This window comes from Theropithecus gelada, chromosome 13, assembly GCF_003255815.1.
Source record: "Theropithecus gelada isolate Dixy chromosome 13, Tgel_1.0, whole genome shotgun sequence".
Taxonomy (NCBI): domain Eukaryota; kingdom Metazoa; phylum Chordata; class Mammalia; order Primates; family Cercopithecidae; genus Theropithecus; species Theropithecus gelada.
In genome coordinates, this window is record NC_037681.1 from 38,827,697 (window position 1) to 38,855,686 (window position 27,990).

General features: G+C 39.4%; 1 protein-coding gene across 1 annotated transcript; it reads right to left on the reverse strand.

Annotated features, from left to right (window-relative positions):
* Positions 1-15,201: 15,201 nt before the first annotated feature.
* RDH14 (retinol dehydrogenase 14) lies at positions 15,202-27,531 on the reverse strand. Its single transcript, XM_025354670.1, has 2 exons — positions 26,935-27,531; positions 15,202-16,287 (listed from the first exon to the last, which is right to left on the reverse strand). Exons 1-2 carry the CDS (start codon positions 27,325-27,327, stop codon positions 15,670-15,672), a joined length of 1,011 nt encoding a protein of 336 aa, XP_025210455.1. The 5' UTR covers positions 27,328-27,531; the 3' UTR covers positions 15,202-15,669.
* Between the last annotated feature and the right edge of the window lie 459 nt (positions 27,532-27,990).

Consider the following 27,990-nt stretch of genomic DNA (forward strand, 5'->3'; position numbering starts at 1 on the left):
AACTGAATAACTGGTTATTCAATTGGTTACTGTTTTCCTGAAGCATCTTTTTTCTTTCTTTTATTTTCAATCGATCTTCATACTTACATTTAAGATGCATCTCTTGAAACAGCATGAAATTAGACTTTTTTAAAAAGTCTAAAATCTCTTCTTTTTACAGAAGTATTTAATCAGTTACATTTATTGTAACTGTACAGTTTTGGTTAAATCTCTCATATTATATTGTGACTCACACTATCTTTTTTTTCACAAAGATTATTTTTATCTCTCTGGTTATTTTCTGCTTTCTTAGTTTGGAGATTATACCATCTTAATATTATTTCAGTGGCTACTCTCAATTGTATCATGTAACCTCGACTTACATTTTAATATCAATCTTTACTTTTATATTATTTCTAGACGATAGAAAACATTTAGAATACTTTAACTCAATTTACTCCTTCCTGATTTATACCTAAATATTGTTAGATATAAGTCATCATTTTACTTTATTATTTTATATTATTATTTTCTAATATAATTTTCAGTTTTATTTTTACTGAATTTTTTTTTGTTTTGCTTATTTCACAAGTCTCAGAATCTCCATCTGGAATCATTTTCCTTAAAACTGAAGTGAATCATTTAGAATGTCTTTTGTTATGGTTCAGCTGTGGCCAGTTCTGTCAGTTTGGGTACGTTTGTTAACATTTTTGTTTCATATCCATTCTTGATATATAGTTTGATGGAGTATAGAGTTCTAAGTTGGCAGTTATTTTTATTCATTAAATTAATTCCTCTGTCCTGGCTTACATAATTGCTGGTGAAAAGGTAGTTGTTCATCAACTGCCTCTCTTTTAATGATGATCTTTCTCTTTTTCTGTGTGGTTTTTAAGATCTTCTCTTTGCCTTCTGTTGTCTATAGTTTCTTTATGATGTATCTTGGTATGAATACTTTTTGTTTTCTAAATAGGATTCACTTTTGGAATAGTACTTTCTATGGGTTTTGATATGCATCTACCATTGTCATACCACAAAGAATAGTTTAGATGACCTAAACATCCTCTGTACTTTACCTATGCATTCTTCCCTCCCCTCAACCTCTGGCAACCATTAATCTTTTAACTGTCTCCACAGTTTTGCCTTTCCAGAATGTCATGTAATTCAAATCACACAGTATGAAGCTTTTTGAGTTTGGCTTCTATCACTTAGTAACACTCATTTAAGGTTCCTTCTTGTATTTTTATAGCTTGATAGCACATTTTTCATGTGAGAAGGAATACTGTTTTATTGATTGACTGTATCACAGTTTATTATTGCTCACTTATTGAAGGGCAGGTTGCTTCCAAATTTTGGCAATTATTAATAAAGATTCTCTGAACATCTGTGGATCTTATGTCCACCCGTGTGTACACATAAGATTTTAATATATGCCTTTTCAATGTTTCTATTTAAAATTAGGCTTCTTGGAGCTGTGAATTGTTGTTTTTCATCAATTCTAGAAAATTTTCATTGTCTCTTCAAGTATTGCCTCTGTTCCTATTCTCTCTTTATTTTCTTTCTATGTCTGATAATTCCCATATCTGAAATATTTGGATCAGTGCTGCTGATTCTCACTCATGGTATCTGTACCTGTATCCTCGGTGCTACTCACTGCCCTTAAAAAAATTATTTACAGGGGCTGCCCAAGCTTTTGTATGAAGTTATCTTCCTCAGAGAAGATATGGGTTTTTTTCCTGCCAGTCATTTAGTATACTATCAGTCCCTAACAAGTTGAGACCAAATCGATGGTTTGAACTTTCTTGGATTGCCCTGGTAAAATCATCTGTACTTCTGTATGGAAGCCAGTGCTTAACTTGTAACCTTCCTGGGAAAGATTTTCCTTTTTTTCCCTTTATACATACCCTCTCTGTTCAGTGTTAAGGCAACGCTCCTGTTCCATGGGAGAATTAAGAGTATAATAGTGTGAATTCATGCATACCTTAAGATGAACATGTAGTTCTTCAGAATCCAGCTTCATGTGAATCTGCGTAGGTATCTATCAAACCCCAGATTTTTTACAGACTTTCACTTCTGTTGTCCTTGAGGTGCTAGGCAGTCAAAACAAACGTGCACATTCATTGTTGTTTCTTCTAGGAACACAAATGCTCTCTGGGTAAAACTGATTTTGCATTCTCTCTTAACTTTTAGGGTTCTCACTTTCATGCTGGCTTGATTTTGACCTAAAAATTTTTCACCAGCTTGTAGCATTATGATGTTTTTAAGAAAAAAAAAAGTAGACATATGGATATCTATCTATCTATCTATTTAAATTTCATGCAGAATTTCTAGTAGTTCTGGAATAAAAATTGGTCAAAGTAATTTAGCCCATCATGTCTAGAAGCTGACATTCCTTTAAATAATATTTTTGAAAAGGAAAATACAGTGTTTTCTCCGTGAACTCTAATTTTATTCAGGCACTTTTTATGAAATAATATTGCTATGTCAAGTATGTTATCGGTTGTATAGTGGGAAAGCTATACTAAATATTTGGAGTCTTTAGTGGGTTTTCAGAGTTATGTCTAATCTCTTCTCAGCAGATGTTGAAGAGTTAAAACAGTTGCATTTCAAAAGAAATAGTTGCATTTACTATATAGTACTATAATATGGTTCTTTTGATCATCGTATTGTGATTTAACTCAGACATGTTCATTGTTTGTGCAATTTCTCCAAACCCCTGAAAGATGATATATATCCCTCTGGCAGGAAACCAACACTCCAGAGTGGCACTGGGTTATTTAACCACCCTGATAAATAATTTACACTTGGGGATATTATGCAGAAACCTTTTCAATTAACTTGTGTTGACAGAGAAACTAAATATAGTAGTCTGTGAAAATTTTTTTAACGCATTCTTGACCTATCAGGCACAAATAATCTTATTTGAAATAACATCTACTCTAGAAAATGAATATATGAAAGAGAAAGATTTTGAATAATAACTATATTTGAGAGCTAAATATCTATGATTTTTTTTATTTCAGAGGAAATTTTAACTTTTTCTAAGTACATCGTTTTAGTTCACTAAAAGAAGGATCTGCTGGTAGAGTAAAAAAAGTCAAAGGTTCTAAACCCTAAAGATTTGGGTCCAAATCGTGGCTTCAGATGAGTCACTTCAGTTTTCTAAAGCCTTGTTTCCTTATCTATAAAATAGGAATAAGAATAGCTTACAATGCTGTTACAAGAATTAGAGATAATATATGTAAACTATCTCAAATAGTAGTTTTTATTCTAGAAATAATTTTCCCTAATGAGTTTAATCACATGTCCTATTTTATTCTATTAACTGATGAGCCATGGTCTTAGGGATTTGCAAGAATGTGGCGTTATTTTAAAAAGAAAATAAGTCTTCTTTAGTTTTTTTCCTACATGTAAACTTATTTGAAACTTAATTAAGAGCTGGAGTAAATTAATACTAAATATGGCAAAATTAATTGTGTTGGATTTAGCAAGTCACATCTGTCAACTGAAGACAGGCTGCTTACTAAAATACACAGGCATCTGCAGAAAGAACTAGAAGATGGTAGTCAATAATTTGACTGAACTATACAGAAGTTTCCAGGGGAATTTGTGGCAGGATGATGATGATGATGATGATGATGATGATGATTGTCTGTATGCTTTCTTTGTAGACATTCTAGTTTTCTTTATACTAATTCCCAATTACCATTGACTATCACTGTCAAAAATAATGCCGCATTTTCTTAATGGCATTTTCGTGCCTACGATTTTGACTGTTAAATACGAGTGTTAAAGAAGAATCCAGCATTGTCTTCACAAGCCAGAAGAGCTCTCTTTTCTTCAATAAAGATGGAACTCATTTCCTAGGGTATAATAAGAGACCATCTACCAGGACAGCCAAATCAGCTCCATCTACCTTGACTATCAGTAATGTGGTAGACACTTGAGCTTTCAGGTCATTAATTAACTAATTAATTTGTCAACCTAATATTTTGTGAGTGATTGATATATAATAGCCCCACACCAGATGTTAGCAGGATGCAGAAACGGTTCAAACAGATTCCTGCTTTCAGTGTACTCACAGTTTAGTGCTTGACCACTCACAACTAACCTTTGAATCCCTTCCTATCTCTACTTCTCTGACTTGATTTGCAGCATAGACACATAAATAAATATTCCTAAGGTAACCAAGGATTCGGTCATGAATGTCTTTCTAATCCATTCACACTACCCAAAACACTTATGCAGGATGATCCATCACGAGTCATTCTACAGTCCTAATCATGCTGGTTGCTGAAGGAAGCCTCGTATTTATTACATTTTTCCTAAATGGAACACAGCTGTGATAAATTAATCTGTTCACCAGAAATCTCATATTAGGAAATGAAGTATCATATTTCTCATATAGGAATATCTGTATCCTGATATAGATTTTTCTCAACTGTCAGTGTCTAAAACTGTGAATAATATCTTTCTATACCTTAGCTGTGTCTTTGAATGCGACTGGTTCACTCGGCCCCTTCTACTTCTCTGTCATACAGCAGAGACAAAATGTTTCCTCAGTCAGGCTAGAAACATTTAAATGATAAACACTTATTTAAAAAAAAAAAAGTCACTCAGATGCAGTAAAGTCGGCAAAACAGAATGCATAATTACAAGGCCCACTTAAAGAGACACATCCAGAGCATAAATCTCCTGCTTAAGGATGGGCCTAATGCAGATACTACTGCTAATGCCACTAAACATTCCGTCTCAGAAGTCACTTCCTGTGCTCTGATTCTAGAAGAGCTAATTAAGATTCTGAGTACAAGTTGCCTTCCCAAATGGATTTTCTTTATTGGGATACATTTTGCTACCCAAAGAAAATTTTCCTGTTCTTTTGTTGGTTTTTCATTATTGACAGATATTTTGACAAATTCAAATATCTGAGGCTACTAAGCTAAGGCTGAAACATTGTAAAATTGTGATTAAAGAAATGTCATACTGATTGCCTCTCTTCCCCCAACCCACCCCCAGTCCTTCAAGTGGTAATATTCAATTTCTTTGTGCCTTCTATATATTGCCGTGGCTTGGTCATTTGCAAAGTGATTTTATTTTATTTTATTTTATTTTATTTTATTTATTTATTTTTTTTTTTTGAGACGGAGTCTCACTGTGTCTCCCAGGCTGGAGTGCAGTGGCGCGATCTCGGCTCACTGCAAGCTCCGCCCCCCGGGTTCACGCCATTCTCCCGCCTCAGCCTCCCAAGTAGCTGGGACTACAGGCGCCCGCTACCGCGCCCCGCTAGTTTTTTTGTATTTTTAGTAGAGACGGGGTTTCACCATGTTAGCCAGGATAGTCTCGATCTCCTGACCTTGTGATCCACCCGCCTTGGCCTCCCAAAGTGCTGGGATTACAGGCTTGAGCCACCGCGCCCGGCCGAATGCAAAGTGATTTTAATTACCAACTTATGTTTTTCCTTTCTGGTCAGTAATCCTGCTAGACTACATTCATTATATAAAACAGAATCCATCCCAGATATTTTAAGGAGAGAGGAACAGAAAACAGTAAAGTAAGTATATATAAAATAATGGGAAGGGCTGGAAGAATTGCTTAGGTTCTAGAAATAGAGATGACTCCAAGAATACACAAGAACCGACCTGCGAGGGGAAGGTACTACTTCTGCCCAAATCTGCAACTTCAGAAAGGTGTAAGACCTAAAGGCTGCCAATGGAAATACAAGTTAAAACACATGGATTCATGTGTGTCATACTAGGATCAAAACATCAGGGAACTGGGATCAGGATACCACCGCCACTGCAACCTCCTCTCAACACCCATCAGGAGGTGAGTGGACATGGAATCATTGTAGAGTCTGCCCCAGTTGCCTCTTGTTATAAAAACAAAGAAAACAAAACTAAACAAAAATATGACTCTGTTTCTATGGCCTTTCTTGCTAGAATAGCTAAAAACGGTAGGTAAAAAGGCCTGCTCAATTGTCCCCTCAACATCTAATTTCATGGGTATATGTTTGCTGGAAACTGGTTTTCATTCATGACATAGGCAATGTAGTTTTTGTTTTTGTTTTTGTTTTTAAATTGTCCAACCCATGCAAGATAAAAAAGGGCACTCTAGATGTAGGTAGGAAAGAAAACTGAATACCAGTTCACCATATCCAAGATATTTCATGTTCCATTTGTCTTATGTTCCTATGTTCCTACAAATATAAAATAAAAATTTATGCGAGATACCCTATCTTGCACATAGTCTACTCTTTGCATGCAATCTCTTAAGGCAGATGTATGTATGCATTTGAGAATATGGTTGAAATTGTACCCTGGAGTTGGTTGTAAATTATTATACTTAGTAGCCTACTGCATGAGATTCTGTGTCGTACTATACCTGAGGATGCTATAACTAATGATTAAGTATGTAGTAAGTTCATCATTGAACATCCCTATGCCATATATAGGCTTAAGAAAAAGCCTGACAAACCTCCACTGAAAAAAGAGCACACTCATATGACTTTTTACATCCCACATTTACTTTAATGAAATATGGATCCCCCAATCTGCTGTTTCTTTCCTTTCTACTATGCTACAATACTTTTCTTATTTAAGAATAATCACTTTTTGGTAGCTTCAGTTATTTGTTTCAAAATGTCCGGTACAGTTATCTTCCTCTTTTCCAGTTCATAAAAAGAAGATGCAAACTGTGTGTTCAGTGAAGAATGAAAAATACATATCCAAGCCTTCTCCAAAAAGGCCTCAGTGACTTTTGCAACATCCTCAACTTCATTTATCTATAGGATGGCTTTTGATAGCTTTATGTAAGCTTTTTAAAGTTCAGCCAAGCCAGCTGCATGATCAACACAAAGACAATAGCTCCCACACACAGGGTTACATGGATTAAAGAACCCGATCCATCAGTAAACCTGCCAGATGGCAGTGGAAGAAAGCTTGTAACTCTCTCACTTTCATTTCAACAGCAGCAAACAATGTTCAGTGTTTAAAATAAACTCTTCCAGATGAGCTAAAGATAAACTCTGAGGTGGGTGGACTTGATCTTGCTAGGCTGCAGCTCTGAAGTGTTTGATTACATTAACACAAAACCCCTGGGTAGAACCCACTTCTGTCAACAGAATGCCTAGACTCAAACACCTACTACACGAAGCCATTTCCTGTGCTTTCATGGGTTGGTGGCAGAAACTCGCTTTGCTTTTTCACAAACTAATAATGATTATATATTTTTCTGTGCTCAATATTTCCTCAAACCGTGTGGATAACTTCAAGATATAACTAAAATGCCAACATATATGTATGTCTGCACAGATAAAATGTTTTGAATCTGTTTACAACTTAAAATTCTACTATTTATTCACCTTACTATTCTCATAGTAGCAAAAGGCGGGGTGGGGGGGGGGCGGCTATTAGGAAGATTTAGAACCAATTCCATTCTGTCAAAAGCTGGAGAACTATCTACATCTGTGGGTTATACCAAAAAGAAAAAAGAGGAAGGTACAAGTGCTTAAGTTCAACATTATAAAGGAAGGTACAAACTTCTTTGTTTTTAATAGACTCTAAAACCCCCAACTCAGGACAAACTAGGCTGGAATAGTTCATATGTAACATGGCAACTTCCAAATATAAAATGACATACTGAAAAATAACTTTATTAAACATTCAGAAACTTATTTATCACAATTAATAGGAGCTTTTTAAATGAGAGAGAGGGAAACAAAGCTGATGATGAAACTAAATTTTAAGAACTGGCTACAAAAACACTTTAGGACCAAATATATCAAGTTATCAATTCAATATATTGGTGCATTTTAAAAAATAAAACTATTCCCAAATTTCGATTAGAACCCCTTGGAAAAATATGCTTCACCACATAGAACACACTTATTGTCAATCCCACCAAACAAAAACTCTTCCGATATGAAGTGATACCCCTGCTGTACAATAGAAGCATTCTTATTTTGAATTGACTGGTTACATTTAAAAAGTTGATTAAAGCAGAAAATAAAAAAGATGAATGATATGTACCACAAAATGTTTGAACTTAAAACATATAACATGTTCATTTCTTTGTCTATCTTCTAATATAAGGCTAGGGGTTCAGCTGGTATCTTTGTTGTTTTTCTTTTTGAACATGGAATCACTTGGATTTCATTTTCTTACATTGTTCAAGAATACCTTGTTTTATTATGCTTCCCTTGACTGTGCTTTGCAGATACTGCTTTTTTTTTTTTAAACAAACTGAAGGTTTGTGGCAACCCTGCAGGAAGCAAGTCCATTGGTGACATTTTTTCAATGGTTTGTGCTCACTTCATGCCTCTATGTCATATTTTGGTAATGCTCAGCAATATTTCAAACTTTATGGCCGGGGGCAGTGGCTCACGCCTGTAATCCCAGCACTTTGGGAGGCTGAGGCAGGCAGAATCACGAGGTCAGGAGATCAGGACCATTCTGGCTAATACGGTGAAACCCCGTCTCTACTAAAAATATAAAAAATTAGCTGGGCATGGTGGCAGGCGCCTGTAGTCCCAGCTACTCCGGAGGCTGAGGCGGGAGAATGGCGTGAACCCAGGAGGCGGAGCTTGCAGTGAGCAGAGATCACGCCACTGCACTCCAGCCTGGGCGACAGAGCAAGCCTCTGTCTCGGAAAAAAATATGTATTTCAAACTTTATTATATTATCCGTAATGGTGATTTGTAATCAGTGGTCTTTGACGTTATCATAATAATCGTTTTGGGGCACTAGGAGCCCCGCCCATATAAGATGGCAAATGTAATTGATAAATGTTGTGTCTGTTCGACTGCTCCAGTCATTCCCACATCTCTTTCCCTCTGTTGGGTCTTCCTATTCCCTGAGACACAACAAAGGCGTTCAAGTGAAAGAAAGAGTCTCACATCTTTCAATTTAAATAAAAAACTAGGAACTATTAAGCTTAGTGAGGAAGACATGTCGAAAGCCAAGAAAGGCCAAAAGTGAGGCCTCTTGTGCCAAACAGTTGACCAAGTTGTGAACGCAAAGGAAAAGTTCTTGAAATAAATTAAACATGCGATTCCAGGAAACACATGAATTATAAGCAAGTGAAACAGCCTAACGTTGTTGATATGTAGAAAGTTTTAGTGGGCTGCCTAAACTGATCTTCTAAGATCAAACCAGCCACAATATTCCCTAAAACCAAAACCTGATTCAGAGCAAGGCCCTAATTCAACTCTATCTGGGTTGAGAGAGGTGAGAAAGCTGCAGAAGAAAAGTTTGAAGCTAACAGAGGTTGGTTCATGAGGTTTAGGGAAAGAAGCCATCTTTGCAACATTAAAGTGCAAGGTGAAGCAGCAAGTGCGAATACAGAAGCTACAGCAAGTTATCCAGAAGAGCTAGCTGAGAACATTGATGAAGGCGGCCACACTAAGTGATATGGTTTGGCTGTGCCCCACTCAAATCTCATCTTGAATTGTAGCTTCCATAATTCCCACGTGTTGTGGGAGGGACCCATGGGATGTAATTGAATCATGCGGATGGGTCTTTCCTGTGCTGTTCTGGTGGTAGTGAATAAGTCTCATGAAATCTGGTGGGTTTACAAGGGGAAACCCCTTTTGCTGGTCTCTCATTTTCTCTCTTCCCTGCAGCCATGTAAGACGTCCCTTTCACCTTCTGTCATGATTGTGAGGCCTCCCCAGCCACGTGGAACTGTGAGTCCATTAAACTTCTTTTTCTTTATAAATTGCCCAGCCTTGGGTATGTCTTTATCAGCAGCGTGAAAATGGACTAATACACTAAGCAACAGGTTTTTTTTTTTTTTTTTTTTTTTTTTTTTTTGAGACGGAGTCTCGCTGTCGCCCAGGCTGGAGTGCAGTGGCCGGATCTCAGCTCACTGCAAGCTCCGCCTCCCGGGTTTTTACGCCATTCTCCTGCCTCAGCCTCCCGAGTAGCTGGGACTACAGGCGCCCGCCACCTCGCCCGGCTAGTTTTTTGTATTTTTAGTAGAGACGGGGTTTCACCATGTTAGCCAGGATGGTCTCGATCTCCTGACCTTGTGATCCGCCCGTCTCGGCCTCCCAAAGTGCTGGGATTACAGGCTTGAGCCACAGGTTTTTAATGCAGACAAAATAGCTTTCTATTGGAAGAAGATGCGGTATGAGGCTTTTAGAGCTAGAGAGAAGTCAATGCATGGAAACAAAGCTTCAAAGGACAGTCTGACTCTCTTGTTTAGGGCTAATGCAGCTGATGACTTTAAGTTGAAGTCAGTGCACATTTACCATACTAAAAATTCTAAGGCCTGTAAGAGTTATGTTTAATCTACTCTGCCTATGTGCTATAAGGGGAACAACAAGGTCTGGATGACAGCACATCTGTTTACAGCATGGTTTACTGAAATTTTAAGTCCACTGTTAAGACCTACTGCTTAGAAAAGATGCCTTTCAAAATATTACTGCTTACTGACAATGCACATAGCCACCCAAGAACTCTGATGAAGATGTATAAAATGATTAATGTTTTAATGTCTGCTGATACATCTAGTCTGCAGCCCATGGATCAAGGAGTAATTTTGACTTTAAAGTCTTATTATTTAAGAAAAACAACATTTCCTAAGGCTAAAGCTGCCACAGTTATTCCTCTGATGGATCTGGGCAAAATAAATTGAAAAATCTTCTGGGAAAGTATTAACCGTTCTAGATGCCATTAAGAACATTCATAATTCATATGAGTAGGTCAAAATATCAACAGAAGTTAGAAAAAATCTGAGTCCAGCCCTCCCTCATGGATGACTTTGAGGGTTCAAACCTTCTTTGGAGGAAGTAAACACAGATGAGGTAAAAATCACAAGAGAATTGGAAGTGGAGCCTAAAGGGTGAGTACACTGCTGCAATCTCATGATAAAACTTAAAGAGATGAGGAATTGTTTCTTAGGGATGAGCAAAGAAAGTGGTTTCTGGAGATGGAATCTACTCCTGGTGAAGAGGCTGTGAACATTTCTGAAATGACAGCAAAGGATTTGGAATATTACATAAACGTAGTTGAGAAGGCAGCAACAGGGTTTGATAGGATTGACTTCAATTTTGAAAGAAGTCCTACTGCGGGTAAATACCACCACATGCTACAGATACATATTTCGTGGAAGGAAGAGTTTATCAGTTTGGCAACTTGCATTGTTGTCGTATTTTCAGACATTGTTCCAGCCAACCCAGCCTTCAGCAACCACCACCCTGAAGTCAGCAGCCATCGGGGTGAGACCCTCCACCAGAAGAGACAGAATGACTCACTGAAGGCTCAGATAATTGTTAGAGGTTTTTTAGCAAAAAAAAGTATTTTTAAATTAAGGTATGTAAATTGTTTTTAGACATAAGGCTCTTATACACCTAACAGACAACAGTATAGTATAAATATAACTTTTACAAGCACGGAGAAACAAAAAAGCTTGTATAAGTCACTTTTTTGTAATAATTGCTTTATCGTGGTGATCTGGAACAAAATCAGAAGTATCTCTGAGGTAATCCTGTACTCACTTAAATAGTAATATCGGATTTCTAGCTTTTTTGTCCTTAAAATGGACTCACAGTTTAAAGTTACTTGCAAACCACTAACTACAGTCTCCTTTTATATTTTTGTATTTATTTTTAGTATTTGATAGTTGTTTGGAAACTTTAGTCAACAGTAAATTTTTAATGACTTGCTTTCATTTACTTTTCACAAAACTACTTTTCTACTTTTCATATAAATTCCCTTTGTACTCACATTTCATTGACTTGCAGTATGATTAGTAATTTGTAATGTGATTATTAACCAGCACAGCTGACACATGCATGCACAAATTGGGTTGGGTTTTCTTTGTTGCCTTCTGCACGCGTGGAACTAGAATAATGCCTGGTTACATAATAGGTACTCAATAAATATTTGCTAAGTGAATAACAAATGGTACACAACTTACTTTTAAGTATATAATAGAACAAGAGGAAGCAGAAGGGCTGTTGTGTGCTAGAAGAAAGTCTATCAGCCTGGAGTTTCACATGCTATGTGCATTCGCATTTTTTTTTTTAGAAAAAGATAATAGAGAATCAGTTATTATTGCAAATCTCTTAGATGGCAGTTGCTTAAAAGTGCTTCCACTGCACTTTGATTACACATCTGGCTTAGCAAAAGCTCTTCCTTACTGTCTGCATAAAACTAAGCATTCTGTCTTAGTTTCCTCTAGGAGTAAACTACCTTTCTCCATGTTAACCTGTAACTAATTTAACTCCCCATTGCCCAGAGAAGGTTTGTGGAACATCTGAAGCTGTCTGTGGGGGCCAAGCTCCTGAAGGGTGATTAGTAACATGTTCTCTCTTTAGTGTTCCACAGGACATTTGGAATCAATTAAATATTCAAATACAGAGTCCCTCAGATCTATGGCCAGGCCCAGCAAGTTTGTCGGGGGAGGGAGTTGAAGGCAGATAACTGCTCTTCCTCACACCAGAATCTATAGCTGGAGACAGACCTTTAAAATATACTCTCTAGGCTTCCTGGTCTGCAAGCAAATAGTTGTCCACAATTAGAAATAATATAGAAAATCAACAGCAGCCTTATAGAGTAATAGGAATCACAGCATATACGACGACTACTCCCAAACAAGGTGTTTTAAAGGTAAACAAGTAGGTGAGTACATTGGGGCTGGAAGACTGTACCAGTCATTTCAGTACACTAGTATGGTATGTGCTGGCTACAAATGGTTTTTGCATTTTTAAAAGATTAGAAAAAGAAATCTGGCCTTTTAGATGAAGTCTGCTGAGCCTTGGTTTAGAGTTTTGTTTCCATCATATGTACTTGCTTAATCATTAGCATCGCTAATTACTATTACTGCTAATAGATAGTAATGATTATGTGCATTGTGGAAGGAGAAATGGATGCGTGCCCATATGTGCCAGGCACTTTGCTAAATGCTTTACCTACTCTGATGCTTTCATTCACTGAGCAATCCTTTAAAGCAGACACTTATATTTCAATATAGAGCCAAAAAAAAAAAAAAAAAAAGCTCAGGAAGGTTAAGTAATTTGCCAAGGTTACAGGAAGCATTACACAGTAGAGTTGTTAGTCAAACCCAATGTGGTGGTGTGTTTACGCTGTGAAACCCCTTGTCCAATTAAATGCTACTGAGAACCCCACTATATAAAATAGTTACTCTGAGCGAAAGTTGAAACAGAAGGCCAGCAACCTTAACCCTTCTCACAATAAGCTGCTTGAAACAGGAGTTAATTTTTCAAAAAAAAAAAAAAAAAAAAAAAATGAAGCCGAGAACCAGCATGGAAAATGGGCTTTCAACTCAATTCTTCCATTATCTGGCACAATACAGTCTCCTCTCTAATACATTGCTGAGGATGAGAACAAGTATCAAAATAACAGGACTGCCTTTTACTTATTTCTTTGCCCAGTAAAATGGTTTAAAGTGAGTCAGCAAAAGGGAGAATGAAGGAGGGGAAGTTAAGGACTTCTTCAAAATCTAACTCATCATTTTGGAGCTCTTAGTCCTCAATTCCATCAAACAGTGATGGGAAGGACATCTTCCAAATGGCAGCTCATTTTACCTTAATAGTTGGTGTTTCCAGATAAGTTTCTAGTTTTCCATCATGGTAAGTAAATATATTTTTTTATTATGGTGCCACAAACAAGAACTCTGAAAGGCTTAACTCTTACAAAAGGTCCAAATCCCCTGAAAAGCATCAAGTATCAAAATGCAGCCAGACAAAGATGGTATTAAATGAACAAAAGGGGCTTCCTTTTAATGAAGTCGAGGTGTAGGACAGATTTATTAGCTTCCATTTTTCCAAGTTGCATTCTGGTATATTTCCTGCCCATATTTCTAAGTTCAGCAGGTCTCTTTGTAGGATTACTTTTTTAAAATACAGTGTTTCAAAGAACATGATGCAGCTATATCCACTACACCTGCAGAGACACACCTGTGATGATACGCTGTTTCTCCAATTCATAAGGCAATGCTCTAACAGAAAACAGACCTTCTGCATGATATGCCAAGATCCTGCCATTCTTGAAAATAACTGATACTCATAAGCTGATATTATAAATGGTCTTAAAAATAATAACCAATCAAGAATTATCCCTGGACTAGTCATTAAATTCAGTGTAACTGTCTATACTTTAGTGTTATAATTCCTTTTTCCAATATGAGATAGTGAAACAAATAACTGAAATTAAGTAGATACTTTTGATGTTGTAACACAGATGCCTACAATATTACTATTTGGGCTCAATTATTCTTATGCATGCCATTATTTACTGATTTTTTACTATGTGGTGGCACTATACTTGATTCTTGAGGGAGGAAAGCTAATAATAAATCTCTTTTCCTTAGAGAATTTCTATTCTGATTATCTAACTGAACCTGTGAATGAACTCCTAAACTTCTGGTAAAAGTACCAAGATCAAGGGGGGAAAAAAGAGAGAATTGTCTCTGCCTACAAGGGTTGGAGAAAGGAACACATTTGAAAGGGACCTAAAGGCTAAGCTGTATTTCCAAGGAGAAAGGAGAGGGTATTCCAGACTGAAAGAACACTATAAAGAAAGGCCCAAAGCAAGTGACTAGGTGACTGTTCTAAAATCAGGACTGGGTTAGCTGATGGGATGACCAGAGATGTACTGTCCAAGATACCAGTTGTTAGACATATGCCTATTTAAATTAACATTACATATAATTAGAAATTCAGTTCTCAGTTGAATTTGAAGTACTTAATAACCCCATGTTTCTAGAGTCCACCACATCAGACAATGCAGAGTATTCCTCCCCTCACTGCAAAGTTCTACTGCACAGTGCTGAGTGTGACAGTATAGGGTAAGCATGGTGCCGTCTCATGGAACCTCAACTCTATCTTCAACAGTTTAATCTTCAGTTGAAATAAAAGTGGTTTATAAACCACTATATTCTAAGAAATCCCTTTAGGAAGAGCCTTTGGGGACTCCACCTTGGCAGCACTGAAATAACCTGCTTTACCCCTCCAGCTTCTACATTTCAGTGAAACACTTCTTTTGAAGAAAGAATTCTGCAGATTTTTTTTTTTTTTTTAAGGCTCAAAACCCACTGTTTTTTAAGCAGGAATGTGATAGATTTGGGTTTTAGAAATATTATCTCTCAGAGCAGTATACAAGATATGTGGCAAGAAGAGACTGGGCAGACCAAGATCAGCAGAGGCTAATGGTGATATGATAAAGGACTGTATTCAGTGAAGCCTCCAAAGAAATACACAGCTAAGAATTTGTATCAGTAAATTTATTCCAAGTAAGACTTGTGTGCACATACCAGGCAGATTATTTCCACACAAACACCAAACATCGTAGTAAAAATAGTTAACACTTTGGCCATGAAACTCAAAAATACTTGAAAAACCTCTTGATAGCACTTTGAGTCACTTAATTCTGACAAATATTAATATGTCATCCATGCTTGCCCACTTATAATTTTACAATATAATTGTATTTTTCATTGTGCTTATTATTCATTATACTTACTATATATATTTAAAACATCTTTGCTGAAATTCTCTTATCCCAAAAATAATTTTTCAGTAACTCCAAAATACCCACATGTACCTCTTAGCAGTGCTACTGCAACATCAAAATTCTTTTTCTTCAAGTAACAAGTTCTCAAGCCACACCATTCCTGATCACAGATATAACTGATATGCAGTTTTATAAACAGCTCTTTTACTCCTTGTTCCTATTTTAGCAGGCCAACCATCACTTCACTGATATCCCAGAGTTTTCTTGCAACAGATTCATCCAAAGCTTTGGGCAATAATTCTTCCTCTTTACAATCCCCAAAGTATCTTCCTGACACTCCTTCTACTTCAGGTGAAGAGGCCAAATAAATGGAAGTCTGGGCACCTTCTACTGGAGTTTTGAAAAAAGCCCATGACACCAAATTGAAGAGTGGTCTAACCAACAGTGGAATGTGTATGTGCCTCCCCAGATTTGTCCGTACAATACCAGGATGCAACACATTGACGGTGACATTTGTGCCTTCTAAGCGGCGGGCTAGTTCCCTGGTAAAAAGAATGTTAGCCAGTTTGCTCCGGCTATAACAAAAGCTTTTATTATAGCTTTGTTCACTGTTCAAGTCATCAAAGTTGATGTCTCCATATTTATAAAGTTTGGAAGAAACTACCACAATCCTGCTGGGAGCTGAACTTTTGAGGAGTCCAAGGAGAAGATTGGTGAGTAGAAAGTGCCCCAGATGGTTCACTCCAAACTGCATCTCAAACCCATCTTCAGTCTTCATGTAAGGGCACTGGAAGATCCCTGCATTATTGATCAAGACATCCAGCTTAGGCTCTTCCTTTAAATGTCGAAAAGAGAATGGCAGAATTAAGAACACATGCCTTGTATTGCTTTTTCTGTTCATGATAATTACATTTTAATAAAAATGGGAACTTGAGACTAAAAGCATTTAATTTGTTGATCTATCAATCAGATAACTACTTGAAACACTGGCAATTTTGTGTTTTAATTAATGGGGAAAGGGATTCCTCTGCAGGATGTTCCTCAGATAAATACTGATATTCATGATCTTTCATTCAACAGCTCTTTTTTCTCATTTATTAAAATGATATACAGAAAGACATTTATCCACAGTCATCTTCCAATAAAAGATGTAGAAATTAACTGTAAGACTTAGTTTCTGGTTTTATGCTTTTATAACATTTACAAATATATAAACTTTAACATTGCACTAGAAAGTTGACTACATGATCAGTACCAAGATCTTTCTCAAAACAAATACAGTCAATTTGAGGTCAAGGTGCTCCTAAAATCCCATATTTCTCCCTTTAATTTCAGTTGAACTAGGAAAATATCAATTTGGGAGTTATCAGGTTAATACTGAGATCGTATCAAAATTATAATGTGTACCTATGATAAAATGTTTAAAAATACTTGCAAACTACTAAAATTCTACTAACAGCTTCTATGAGCTTCCAATAATTGAGAGAAAAATAGAAAAAAAAAAAACCAGATGCACAAGCTTGATAGGAGCCTGGCTTTGTGCTTGTCACGTGTCACCACATCTAATTCCAACAACTCTATAAGCAAATGAAGCTCACAGGCTAGGTGACTTAACCAGTATCAGAGCTCCTAAGTAGCAAAATAAGATCAGATCTGAAGATTAAGTCTTTGGCACCAAGGCCTATTTTCTTAATTAGTAAGCTGGCATGGTTTTCTAATTGGGATTTTCGAAACAGCTAGAGAGGCAATGAAAGCTAGACAGACCATATGCAGTAGAAAACAGATAAGCATAGTTTATTCCCAGAGCTACTAGTTATCAACACCAAAGGAAACTTATGGTTGCTTTATTCTGTAGTTCTCTCAGGGGAAACGGCACCATGGGGGTGGAACAACTTCAAGTCATTTTCTTAAAACTGAAACAAGCAATAGAAAAGGTCAGAAATGCAAACAACACTGGAGAGAACATCATGAATAAATCGAGATTCATAATGAATAATCAAAGATTAAGAAAAAAATTAAATAGGTAATGTAAAAATATCCAGCGTAAAGGGGACTCTAATTTAGGAGATCTGTATCATCAACATTTTATACTTTGAACATATGCTTTTGTATCTTTCCAAATTAAAGTCCTAAAATTTAGACTGTTCTCATAGGGATGTCTTTTTATTCCTTAAATCATGTAAGATCGTCTTCTCTAGCCTTTTCTCGGTTGTTCTATGTTTCTTTTGATGGACAAAAAAATGCACAACATGTTCCAAGTGTAAAGACACTGTGATGACCCATGATTAATTTGAGGTCAACTTTCAAATTTCACTGGCCCTTCTGCCAACTATAAGTGAAAAGAAAAATGTGTTACATTTCACAACTGTTATCAAAGCCCACCTGTCAGAGGATTAACTATTTCTCATTCTGCCCTCTCTGAGCAACTTTGGGTTTGAGTCAACTTCAAAAAGAAGGCAAGAGTTCACTCATGGGGGAAAGAAAGGAGTATTCTTTTTCACAAATCCTTTGGAAGAGTTTCCTGAATTAATCATTTGTTAGTCAGCATTCTTTGCTGGGCTTGTGTCATTTTAAAATTTTATCATTTACTATTTTTTAAATTCTAGGAGATAAATGAAATAAATACCAAGAATACCAACCTGTGGGAAATCTAAATTTCCATTTTTTTTTCCTTCTAATTATAGTTACTTAACTTCAAAGCCAGGCAGGAACTGAAATACTTAGAAGCAAGGACAACTTAGTTATCTCTTTGTGTCCTCACTTTTTAATTAGTTCTGCCTCAAGTGCCAAAGAAGTACAGCCAGTCCCAACTATATTTTAAAGAGGAACAACTATATTTTAAAGAGGAACAGAAAGACCCACTCTTGATGCTTCCGAAATCTCACTGATGAGTATCATTTCTTAACCTGTGTTACACAATAATTAAATACTAGCAGTAAACAAAAAACCAACTCTCTAGTTCTGCAACAGCTCCTAAACTGTGGCCTACAGCGTTTAGCAAACTCTCAGGGTGTTGTGGAATATTTTAAATTTTCGAGGGAAACACAGTGATACTTGCTCAATATCTCAAAAACTACTAGCTCCAGGTGGTTCACAGCTTGAACATTACATTGTGCTATATTCCTTTCAATGACATTATTTCTTTGTGGAGCTGACTTTTAAGCAGCTGTTAGCAGTTGCTGTAATAAAAAACAAGAACAATGCTAAAAATCTACCTAGAACAGGAAATGAGGGTGGCAGTGTCCAATCTGATTCCAAGGTTTCAGACACTGGTGTAATGACCAACAGGGATACATTTCCCATTAGTAGTTATGGCTGTTTAAGAATAAAATAAAGATATTATTTTTTCTTTCAATTATATGCTATCTTCTCAAATAGCTACCAAGTTGTTAGGACATAACTACTTATTAGGTTGTGTCAAAGAAAAATAAATCTCAGAACCCAAAATCACTAAGTCAAAGGTTAAAGTCAAGCTGGGAACTGCCTCAGACAAACCTGCCTCCCATTTTATTCCTAAATAAGATAGCTACAAAGAAAAAGAAGCGGGGGCGGAGCAAGATGGCCGAATAGGAGCAGCTCCAGTCTTCAACTCCCAGCGCCAGCGACACAGAAGACCGGTGATTTCGGCATTTTCAACTGAGGTACTGGGTTCATCTCACTGGGGAGTGCCGGACGATCGGTACTGGTCAGCTGCTGCAGCCCGACCAGCGAGAGCTGAAGCAGGGCGAGGCATTGCCTCACCTGAGAAGCGCAAGGGGGAAGGGAATCCCTTTTCCTAGCCAGGGGAACTGAGACACACAACACCTGGAGAATCGGGTAACTCCCACCCCAATACTGCGCTTTGAGCAAACAGGCACACCAGGAGATCATATCCCACACCTGGCCGGGAGGGTCCCACACCCACGGAGCCTCCCTCATTGCTATCACAGCAGTCTGTGATCTACCGGCAAGGCAGCAGCGAGGCTGGGGGAGGGGCGCCCGCCATTGCTGAGGCTTAAGTAGGTAAACAAAGCTGCTGGGAAGCTCGAACTGGGTGGAGCTCACAGCAGCTCAAGGAAACCTGCCTGTCTCTGTAGACTCCACCTCTGGGGGCAGGGCACAGAAAACAATAACAAAGCAGCAGACACCTCTGCAGACGCAAACGACTCTGTCTGACAGCTTTGAAGAGAGCAGTGGATCTCCCAACACGGAGGTTGAGATCTGAGAAGGGACAAACTCCCTGCTCAAGCGGGTCCCTGACCCCTGAGTAGCCTAACTGGGAGACATCCCCCACTAGGGGCAGTCTGACACCCCACACCTCACAGGGTGGAGTACAGCCCTGAGAGGAAGCTTCCAAAGCAAGAATCAGACAGGTACACTCGCTGTTCAGAAATATTCTATCTTCTGCAGCCTCTGCTGCTGATACCCAGGCAAACAGGGTCTGGAGTGGACCTCAAGCAATCTCCAACAGACCTACAGCTGAGGGTCCTGACTGTTAGAAGGAAAACTATCAAACAGGAAGGACACCTACACCAAAACCCCATCAGTACATCACCATCATCAAAGACCAGAGGCAGATAAAACCACAAAGATGGGGAAAAAGCAGGGCAGAAAAGCTGGAAATTCAAAAAACAAGAACGCATCTCCCCCGGCAAAGGAGCGCAGCTCATCGCCAGCAACGGATCAAAGCTGGACGGAGAATGACTTTGACGAGATGAGAGAAGAAGGCTTCAGTCCATCAAATTTCTCAGAGCTAAAGGAGGAATTACGTACCCAGCGCAAAGAAACTAAAAATCTTGAAAAAAAAGTGGAAGAATTGACGGCTAGACTAATTAATGCAGAGAAGGTCCTAAACGAAATGAAAGAGATGAAAACCATGACACGAGAAATACGTGACAAATGCACAAGCTTCAGTAACCGACTCGATCAACTGGAAGAAAGAGTATCAGCAATTGAGGATCAAATGAATGAAATGAAGCGAGAAGAGAAACCAAAAGAAAAAAGAAGAAAAAGAAATGAACAAAGCCTGCAAGAAGTATGGGATTATGTAAAAAGACCAAATCTACGTCTGATTGGGGTGCCTGAAAGTGAGGGGGAAAATGGAACCAAGTTGGAAAACACTCTTCAGGATATCATCCAGGAGAACTTCCCCAACCTAGTAGGGCAGGCCAACATTCAAATCCAGGAAATACAGAGAACGCCACAAAGATACTCCTCGAGAAGAGCAACTCCAAGACACATAATTGCCAGATTCACCAAAGTTGAAATGAAGGAAAAAATCTTAAGGGCAGCCAGAGAGAAAGGTCGGGTTACCCACAAAGGGAAGCCCATCAGACTCACAGCAGATCTCTCGGCAGAAACTCTCCAAGCCAGAAGAGAGTGGGGGCCAATATTCAACATTCTTAAAGAAAAGAATTTTCAACCCAGAATTTCATATCCAGCCAAACTAAGTTTCATAAGTGAAGGAGAAATAAAATCCTTTACAGATAAGCAAATGCTTAGAGATTTTGTCACCACTAGGCCTGCCTTACAAGAGACCCTGAAGGAAGCACTCAACATGGAAAGGAACAACCGGTACCAGCCATCTCAAAAACATGCCAAAATGTAAAGACCATCGAGGCTAGGAAGAAACTGCATCAACTAATGAGCAAAATAACCAGTTAATATCATAATGGCAGGATCAAGTTCACACATAACAATCTTAACCTTAAATGTAAATGGACTAAATGCTCCAATTAAGAGACACAGACTGGCAAACTGGATAAAGAGTCAAGACCCATCAGTCTGCTGTATTCAGGAGACCCATCTCACACGCAGAGACATACATAGGCTCAAAATAAAGGGATGGAGGAAGATTTACCAAGCAAATGGAGAACAAAAAAAAGCGGGGGTTGCAATCCTAGTCTCTGATAAAACAGACTTTAAACCATCAAAGATCAAAAGAGACAAAGAAGGCCATTACATAATGGTAAAGGGATCAATTCAACAGGAAGAGCTAACTATCCTAAATATATATGCACCCAATATAGGAGCACCCAGATTCATAAAGCAAGTCCTTAGAGACTTACAAAGAGACTTAGACTCCCATACAATAATAATGGGAGACTTCAACACTCCATTGTCAACATTAGACAGATCAACGAGACAGAAAGTTAACAAGGATATCCAGGAATTGAACTCATCTCTGCAGCAAGCAGACCTAATAGACATCTATAGAACTCTCCACCCCAAATCAACAGAATATACATTCTTCTCAGCACCACATCGTACTTATTCCAAAATTGACCACGTAATTGGAAGTAAAGCACTCCTCAGCAAATGTACAAGAACAGAAATTATAACAAACTGTCTCTCAGACCACAGTGCAATCAAACTAGAACTCAGGACTAAGAAACTCAATCAAAACCGCTCAACTACATGGAAACTGAACAACCTGCTCCTGAATGACTACTGGGTACATAACGAAATGAAGGCAGAAATAAAGATGTTCTTTGAAACCAATGAGAACAAAGATACAACATACCAGAATCTCTGGGACACATTTAAAGCAGTGTGTAGAGGGAAATTTATAGCACTAAATGCCCACAAGAGAAAGCAGGAAAGATCTAAAATTGACACTCTAACATCGCAATTAAAAGAACTAGAGAAGCAAGAGCAAACACATTCGAAAGCTAGCAGAAGGCTAGAAATAACTAAGATCAGAGCAGAACTGAAGGAGATAGAGACACAAAAAACCCTCCAAAAAATCAATGAATCCAGGAGTTGGTTTTTTGAAAAGATCAACAAAATTGACAGACCACTAGCAAGACTAATAAAGAAGAAAAGAGAGAAGAATCAAATCGACGCAATTAAAAATGAAAAAGGGGATATCACCACCGACCCCACAGAAATACAAACTACCATCAGAGAATACTATAAACACCTCTACGCAAATAAACTGGAAAATCTAGAAGAAATGGATAATTTCCTGGACACTTACACTCTTCCAAGACTAAACCAGGAAGAAGTTGAATCCCTGAATAGACCAATAGCAGGCTCTGAAATTGAGGCAACAATTAATAGCCTACCAACCAAAAAAAGTCCAGGACCAGATGGATTCACAACTGAATTCTACCAGAGGTACAAGGAGGAGTTGGTACCATTCCTTCTGAAACTATTCCAATCAATAGAAAAAGAGGGAATCCTCCCTAACTCATTTTATGAGGCCAACATCATCCTGATACCAAAGCCTGGCAGAGATACAACAAAAAAAGAGAATTTTAGACCAATATCCCTGATGAACATCGATGCAAAAATCCTCAATAAAATACTGGCAAACCGGATTCAGCAACACATCAAAAAGCTTATCCACCATGATCAAGTGGGCTTCATCCCTGGGATGCAAGGCTGGTTCAACATTCGCAAATCAATAAACATAATCCAGCATATAAACAGAACCAAAGACAAGAACCACATGATTATCTCAATAGATGCAGAAAAGGCTTTTGACAAAATTCAACAGCCCTTCATGCTAAAAACGCTCAATAAATTCGGTATTGATGGAACGTACCTCAAAATCATAAGAGCTATTTATGACAAACCCACAGCCAATATCATACTGAATGGGCAAAAACTGGAAAAATTCCCTTTGAAAACTGGCACAAGACAGGGATGCCCTCTCTCACCACTCCTATTCAACATAGTGTTGGAAGTTCTGGCTAGGGCAATCAGGCAAGAGAAAGAAATCAAGGGTATTCAGTTAGGAAAAGAAGAAGTCAAATTGTCCCTCTTTGCAGATGACATGATTGTATATTTAGAAAACCCCATTGTCTCAGCCCAAAATCTCCTTAAGCTGATAAGCAACTTCAGCAAAGTCTCAGGATACAAAATTAATGTGCAAAAATCACAAGCATTCTTATACACTAGTAACAGACAAACAGAGAGCCAAATCATGAATGAACTTCCATTCACAATTGCTTCAAAGAGAATCAAATACCTAGGAATCCAACTTACAAGGGATGTAAAGGACCTCTTCAAGGAGAACTACAAACCACTGCTCAGTGAAATAAAAGAGGACACAAACAAATGGAAGAACATACCATGCTCATGGATAGGAAGAATCAATATCGTGAAAATGGCCATACTGCCCAAGGTAATTTATAGATTCAATGCCATCCCCATCAAGCTACCAATGAGTTTCTTCACAGAATTGGAAAAAACTGCTTTAAAGTTCATATGGAACCAAAAAAGAGCCCGCATCTCCAAGACAATCCTAAGTCAAAAGAACAAAGCTGGAGGCATCACGCTACCTGACTTCAAACTATACTACAAGGCTACAGTAACCAAAACAGCATGGTACTGGTACCAAAACAGAGATATAGACCAATGGAACAGAACAGAGTCCTCAGAAATAATACCACACATCTACAGCCATCTGATCTTTGACAAACCTGAGAGAAACAAGAAATGGGGAAAGGATTCCCTATTTAATAAATGGTGCTGGGAAAATTGGCTAGCCATAAGTAGAAAGCTGAAACTGGATCCTTTCCTTACTCCTTATACGAAAATTAATTCAAGATGGATTAGAGACTTAAATGTTAGACCTAATACCATAAAAATCCTAGAGGAAAACCTAGGTAGTACCATTCAGGACATAGGCATGGGCAAAGACTTCATGTCTAAAACACCAAAAGCAACGGCAGCAAAAGCCAAAATTGACAAATGGGATCTCATTAAACTAAAGAGCTTCTGCACAGCAAAAGAAACTACCATCAGAGTGAACAGGCAACCTACAGAATGGGAGAAAATTTTTGCAATCTACTCATCTGACAAAGGGCTAATATCCAGAACCTACAAAGAACTCCAACAAATTTACAAGAAAAAAACAAACAACCCCATCAAAAAGTGGGCAAAGGATATGAATAGACATTTCTCAAAAGAAGACATTCATACAGCCAACAAACACATGAAAAAATGCTCATCATCACTGACCATCAGAGAAATGCAAATCAAAACCACAATGAGATACCATCTCACACCAGTTAGAATGGCGATCATTAAAAAGTCAGGAAACAACAGGTGCTGGAGAGGATGTGGAGAAATAGGAACACTTTTACACTGTTGGTGGGATTGTAAACTAGTTCAACCATTATGGAAAACAGTATGGCGATTCCTCAAGGATCTAGAACTAGATGTACCATATGACCCAGCCATCCCATTACTGGGTATATACCCAAAGGATTATAAATTATGCTGCTATAAAGACACATGCACACGTATGTTTATTGCAGCACTATTCACAATAGCAAAGACTTGGAATCAACCCAAATGTCCATCAGTGACAGATTGGATTAAGAAAATGTGGCATATATACACCATGGAATACTATGCAGCCATAAAAAAGGATGAGTTTGTGTCCTTTGTAGGGACATGGATGCAGCTGGAAACCATCATTCTTAGCAAACTATCACAAGAACAGAAAACCAAACACCGCATGTTCTCACTCATAGGTGGGAACTGAACAATGAGATCACTTGGACTCGGGAAGGGGAACATCACACACCGGGGCCTATCATGGGGAGGGGGGCGGGGGGAGGGATTGCATTGGGAGTTATACCTGATGTAAATGACGAGTTGATGGGTGCAGCACACCAACAAGGCACAAGTATACATATGTAACAAACCTGCACGTTATGCACATGTACCCTCCAACTTACAGTATAATAACAATAAATAAATTTAAAAAAAAAAAAAAAAAAAAAAAAAAGAAAAAGAAGCTACATACCACCCTCACGATTTGCCCACATGGGCCTTAAGATCTTTACCCTAAAACAGTTCTGTTGAATTTCACCCTGGCAATGTATTAATAAATTGATAGCTCATCTTCACAAGTGCCAAACGACAGAACACTAAAGTCATCCTTCTGCTCACCTGAGACAAATGCTTATCTGATTGCTGCCTCTGCCCTATTGTTTATGTGAAAATGCAGACTCACTGAGCCAGTCTAAGACAAAAGTGATTATTCCTCTATCCCTCCTGCACATGTAAATTGTACATTCAATGAAAGGCTAATCAAAGACCCAAAAGAAGGCAACCTTTTGTCTCCCATCCACCTATGACCTGGAAGCCCCCACTTTGAGTTGTCTCACTTTTCCAGGAGAACCAATGTATATCTTACACATTTGATTGATGTCTCATGTCTCCCTAAAATGTATAAAACCAAGCTGTGCCCCGACCACCTTGGGCACATGTCCTCAGGACCTCCTGAGGTTCTGCCACGGATGCATCCTTAACCTTGGCAAAATAAACTTTCTAAATTTATTGAGACCTATATCAGATACTTTTGGTTTTACAGTTGTTTGGACTTAACTACGTAACAAATGAACTGGGAAATATTTCTGGGCTAACGGCATCATGAAAAAATTACTGAGAAAATTTGGGAACCTGTTCTATAGACTCAAGAGACTCCATGTCATATAGGCACCTTTCTTGTCCCAGCTAATTTTAAATTTCACTCTTCTGAACAAATGCCCTCTGAGTGCCAGTTATCCCTGCAAGAAACCCTTCTACCTCAGTCTCAGCAGAAAACATCCACTTATGTGGAAATACTTACCATTTGCACAAAGAAATCCTCACACCTCACTGCCAGGCAGCAGGAGGAAAGAACAGGGGTTAAAAGCAAGTGTTCTGCAGACAGACTACAAGCAAGTTGCTTAGCCTTCCTATGCCTCAGTTTCCTTGCGTTGTAAAGTGGGGATAATAATGCCTACTCCACAGGGTTACCGTGTACCTTCAATGACAAGTTATAGGCAAGGACACTTCATTTTCATTTAAAACAAAAAGGAAAATCTGAAATGCTTGGCACAACTCCTGGCATACAGATCTTCAATAAATGCTGGGTATTATTTTTACTCCTGTCCCTGTATGGAGCATGACCACTGGGTTCCAAGCTCTATTCCACTTGGAAATCAGGCCACAGTCCCGTTAAGGATGGTGCTGAGTTTACTGGTGGCAGCGAGCTAGCGCCCTACCCCAGCAGAAAAGGAGCAGAGGCCGCGGGAGGGAGAACTTTTTTTTAAAGGACTGATCTGAGGTCCTTGGCTAGCAACTTCCCCCAGTGCTCTGGGGTTCTGAAGACACAGCTCGGTGCAAATTCACTTCTGACACAGGAGAAACAATTCAGAGGCCATGGATCTACTCCAGGACGGTCCTCATATAACGAAATGAAATGTTCAGAAACTGGTTTATTTTTCTCTTGGGCCCATTTCTTTCTTGACATCCTTAGAGGGCAGAAGGCAGCCCTCCCAGTTAATCTTTCCTTCTCAACCTTGCAGCTTCCCGGCCACCTCTATGTGGCTTTTTGGACTCCTCTCACCCTCAGCGGTTCCCAAGGTGACACCTTGAACCCCAGGGCGGTACCTCGAGGCTCCGCCCCAGCCCGCAGTCCCCTCCCACCCCATGCCCACCCAGGCCCTCCCCACCAGCCCAGGGCCTCCCCACCAGCCCGGCCCCCCGAGGCCCACACCTGGAGCATTTCCTGGCAGAAGGCGCGCACCGAGCGCAGCGAGGCGAGGTCCAGCTCCCGGACTATGAGCTCGCCCGCCCCGCCGACGCCGGGCTCTGGGCCGCACTCCGCGGCCTGGCGGAGCTCGCGACGGAGCTGACCCGCCGCCTCCTCGGCGCGCGCGCGGTCCCGGCAGCCCATGATCACGCGCGCCCCCAGGCGCACCAGCTCCGCGGCCGTAGCGCGGCCCAGGCCGCTGTTTGCCCCGGTGATCAGCACAGTCTTCCCGTGCATGAGGCCGGGGTCCCCGCCTCCGCGCTGCCGCTGGACCCCGGACCCCGCGAACCGCCGGGCCGCCAGCCACAGCGCCCCGCCCAGAGCGGCCAGTACTGCCGCCGCAGTGGCCACTGCCATCGTCGGGCCCGAGGGCCCACCGGTCCCTCCACGGGAGTTCCGAAGCCGCTGCCTTACCGGAACCCAGGAGACACCTGTACGCGGAGAACTCTGGGGCGCGGCGGGTCGGCCCCTGACGGTGTGCGTGGGGCATCCTGGGACTTGTAGTTTCCCTCTGGGGGCGCCTGATTGGTTGGGAGAGTTCAGCGCCCCGGGTCCTGCGCCGTCCGTGAAACCTGCTCCCAGCTTAATGATGGAGGCTGGGCACCCAGCACAGTGTTCAGGCTGCTGGGGTTCATGCGTATTGAAATCCCAGAGTTGGGGCGCACTTCCCCGTGGGAATGCCTGATGAGTACTTTGAATTACAGATCTCTGTACAGGCCCTGTTACAAATGCCACTCCTCAGGGCATTTCGTGTGTTTTCCTTTGAGGGCTCCTGGGACTTGTAAATTCAGTTCAACTCACCAGTCTGGGGAATGGGCCCTGACAAGCTGAAGTCTGAGGTAGGACTGTTTTTCATAGATGAGACAAAGAATTAAGCAACATGAATCAGTTGGAAATAGAATGGGCGAGTAGTTCTCAAACTTAAATGCACATTAGAATCACCTGGAGGACTTGCGGTGGGGGTTCGGGGCAGGGGAATGAAACAAAACGAAAACAAAAAACCAGGGCCCCAGTACTAGG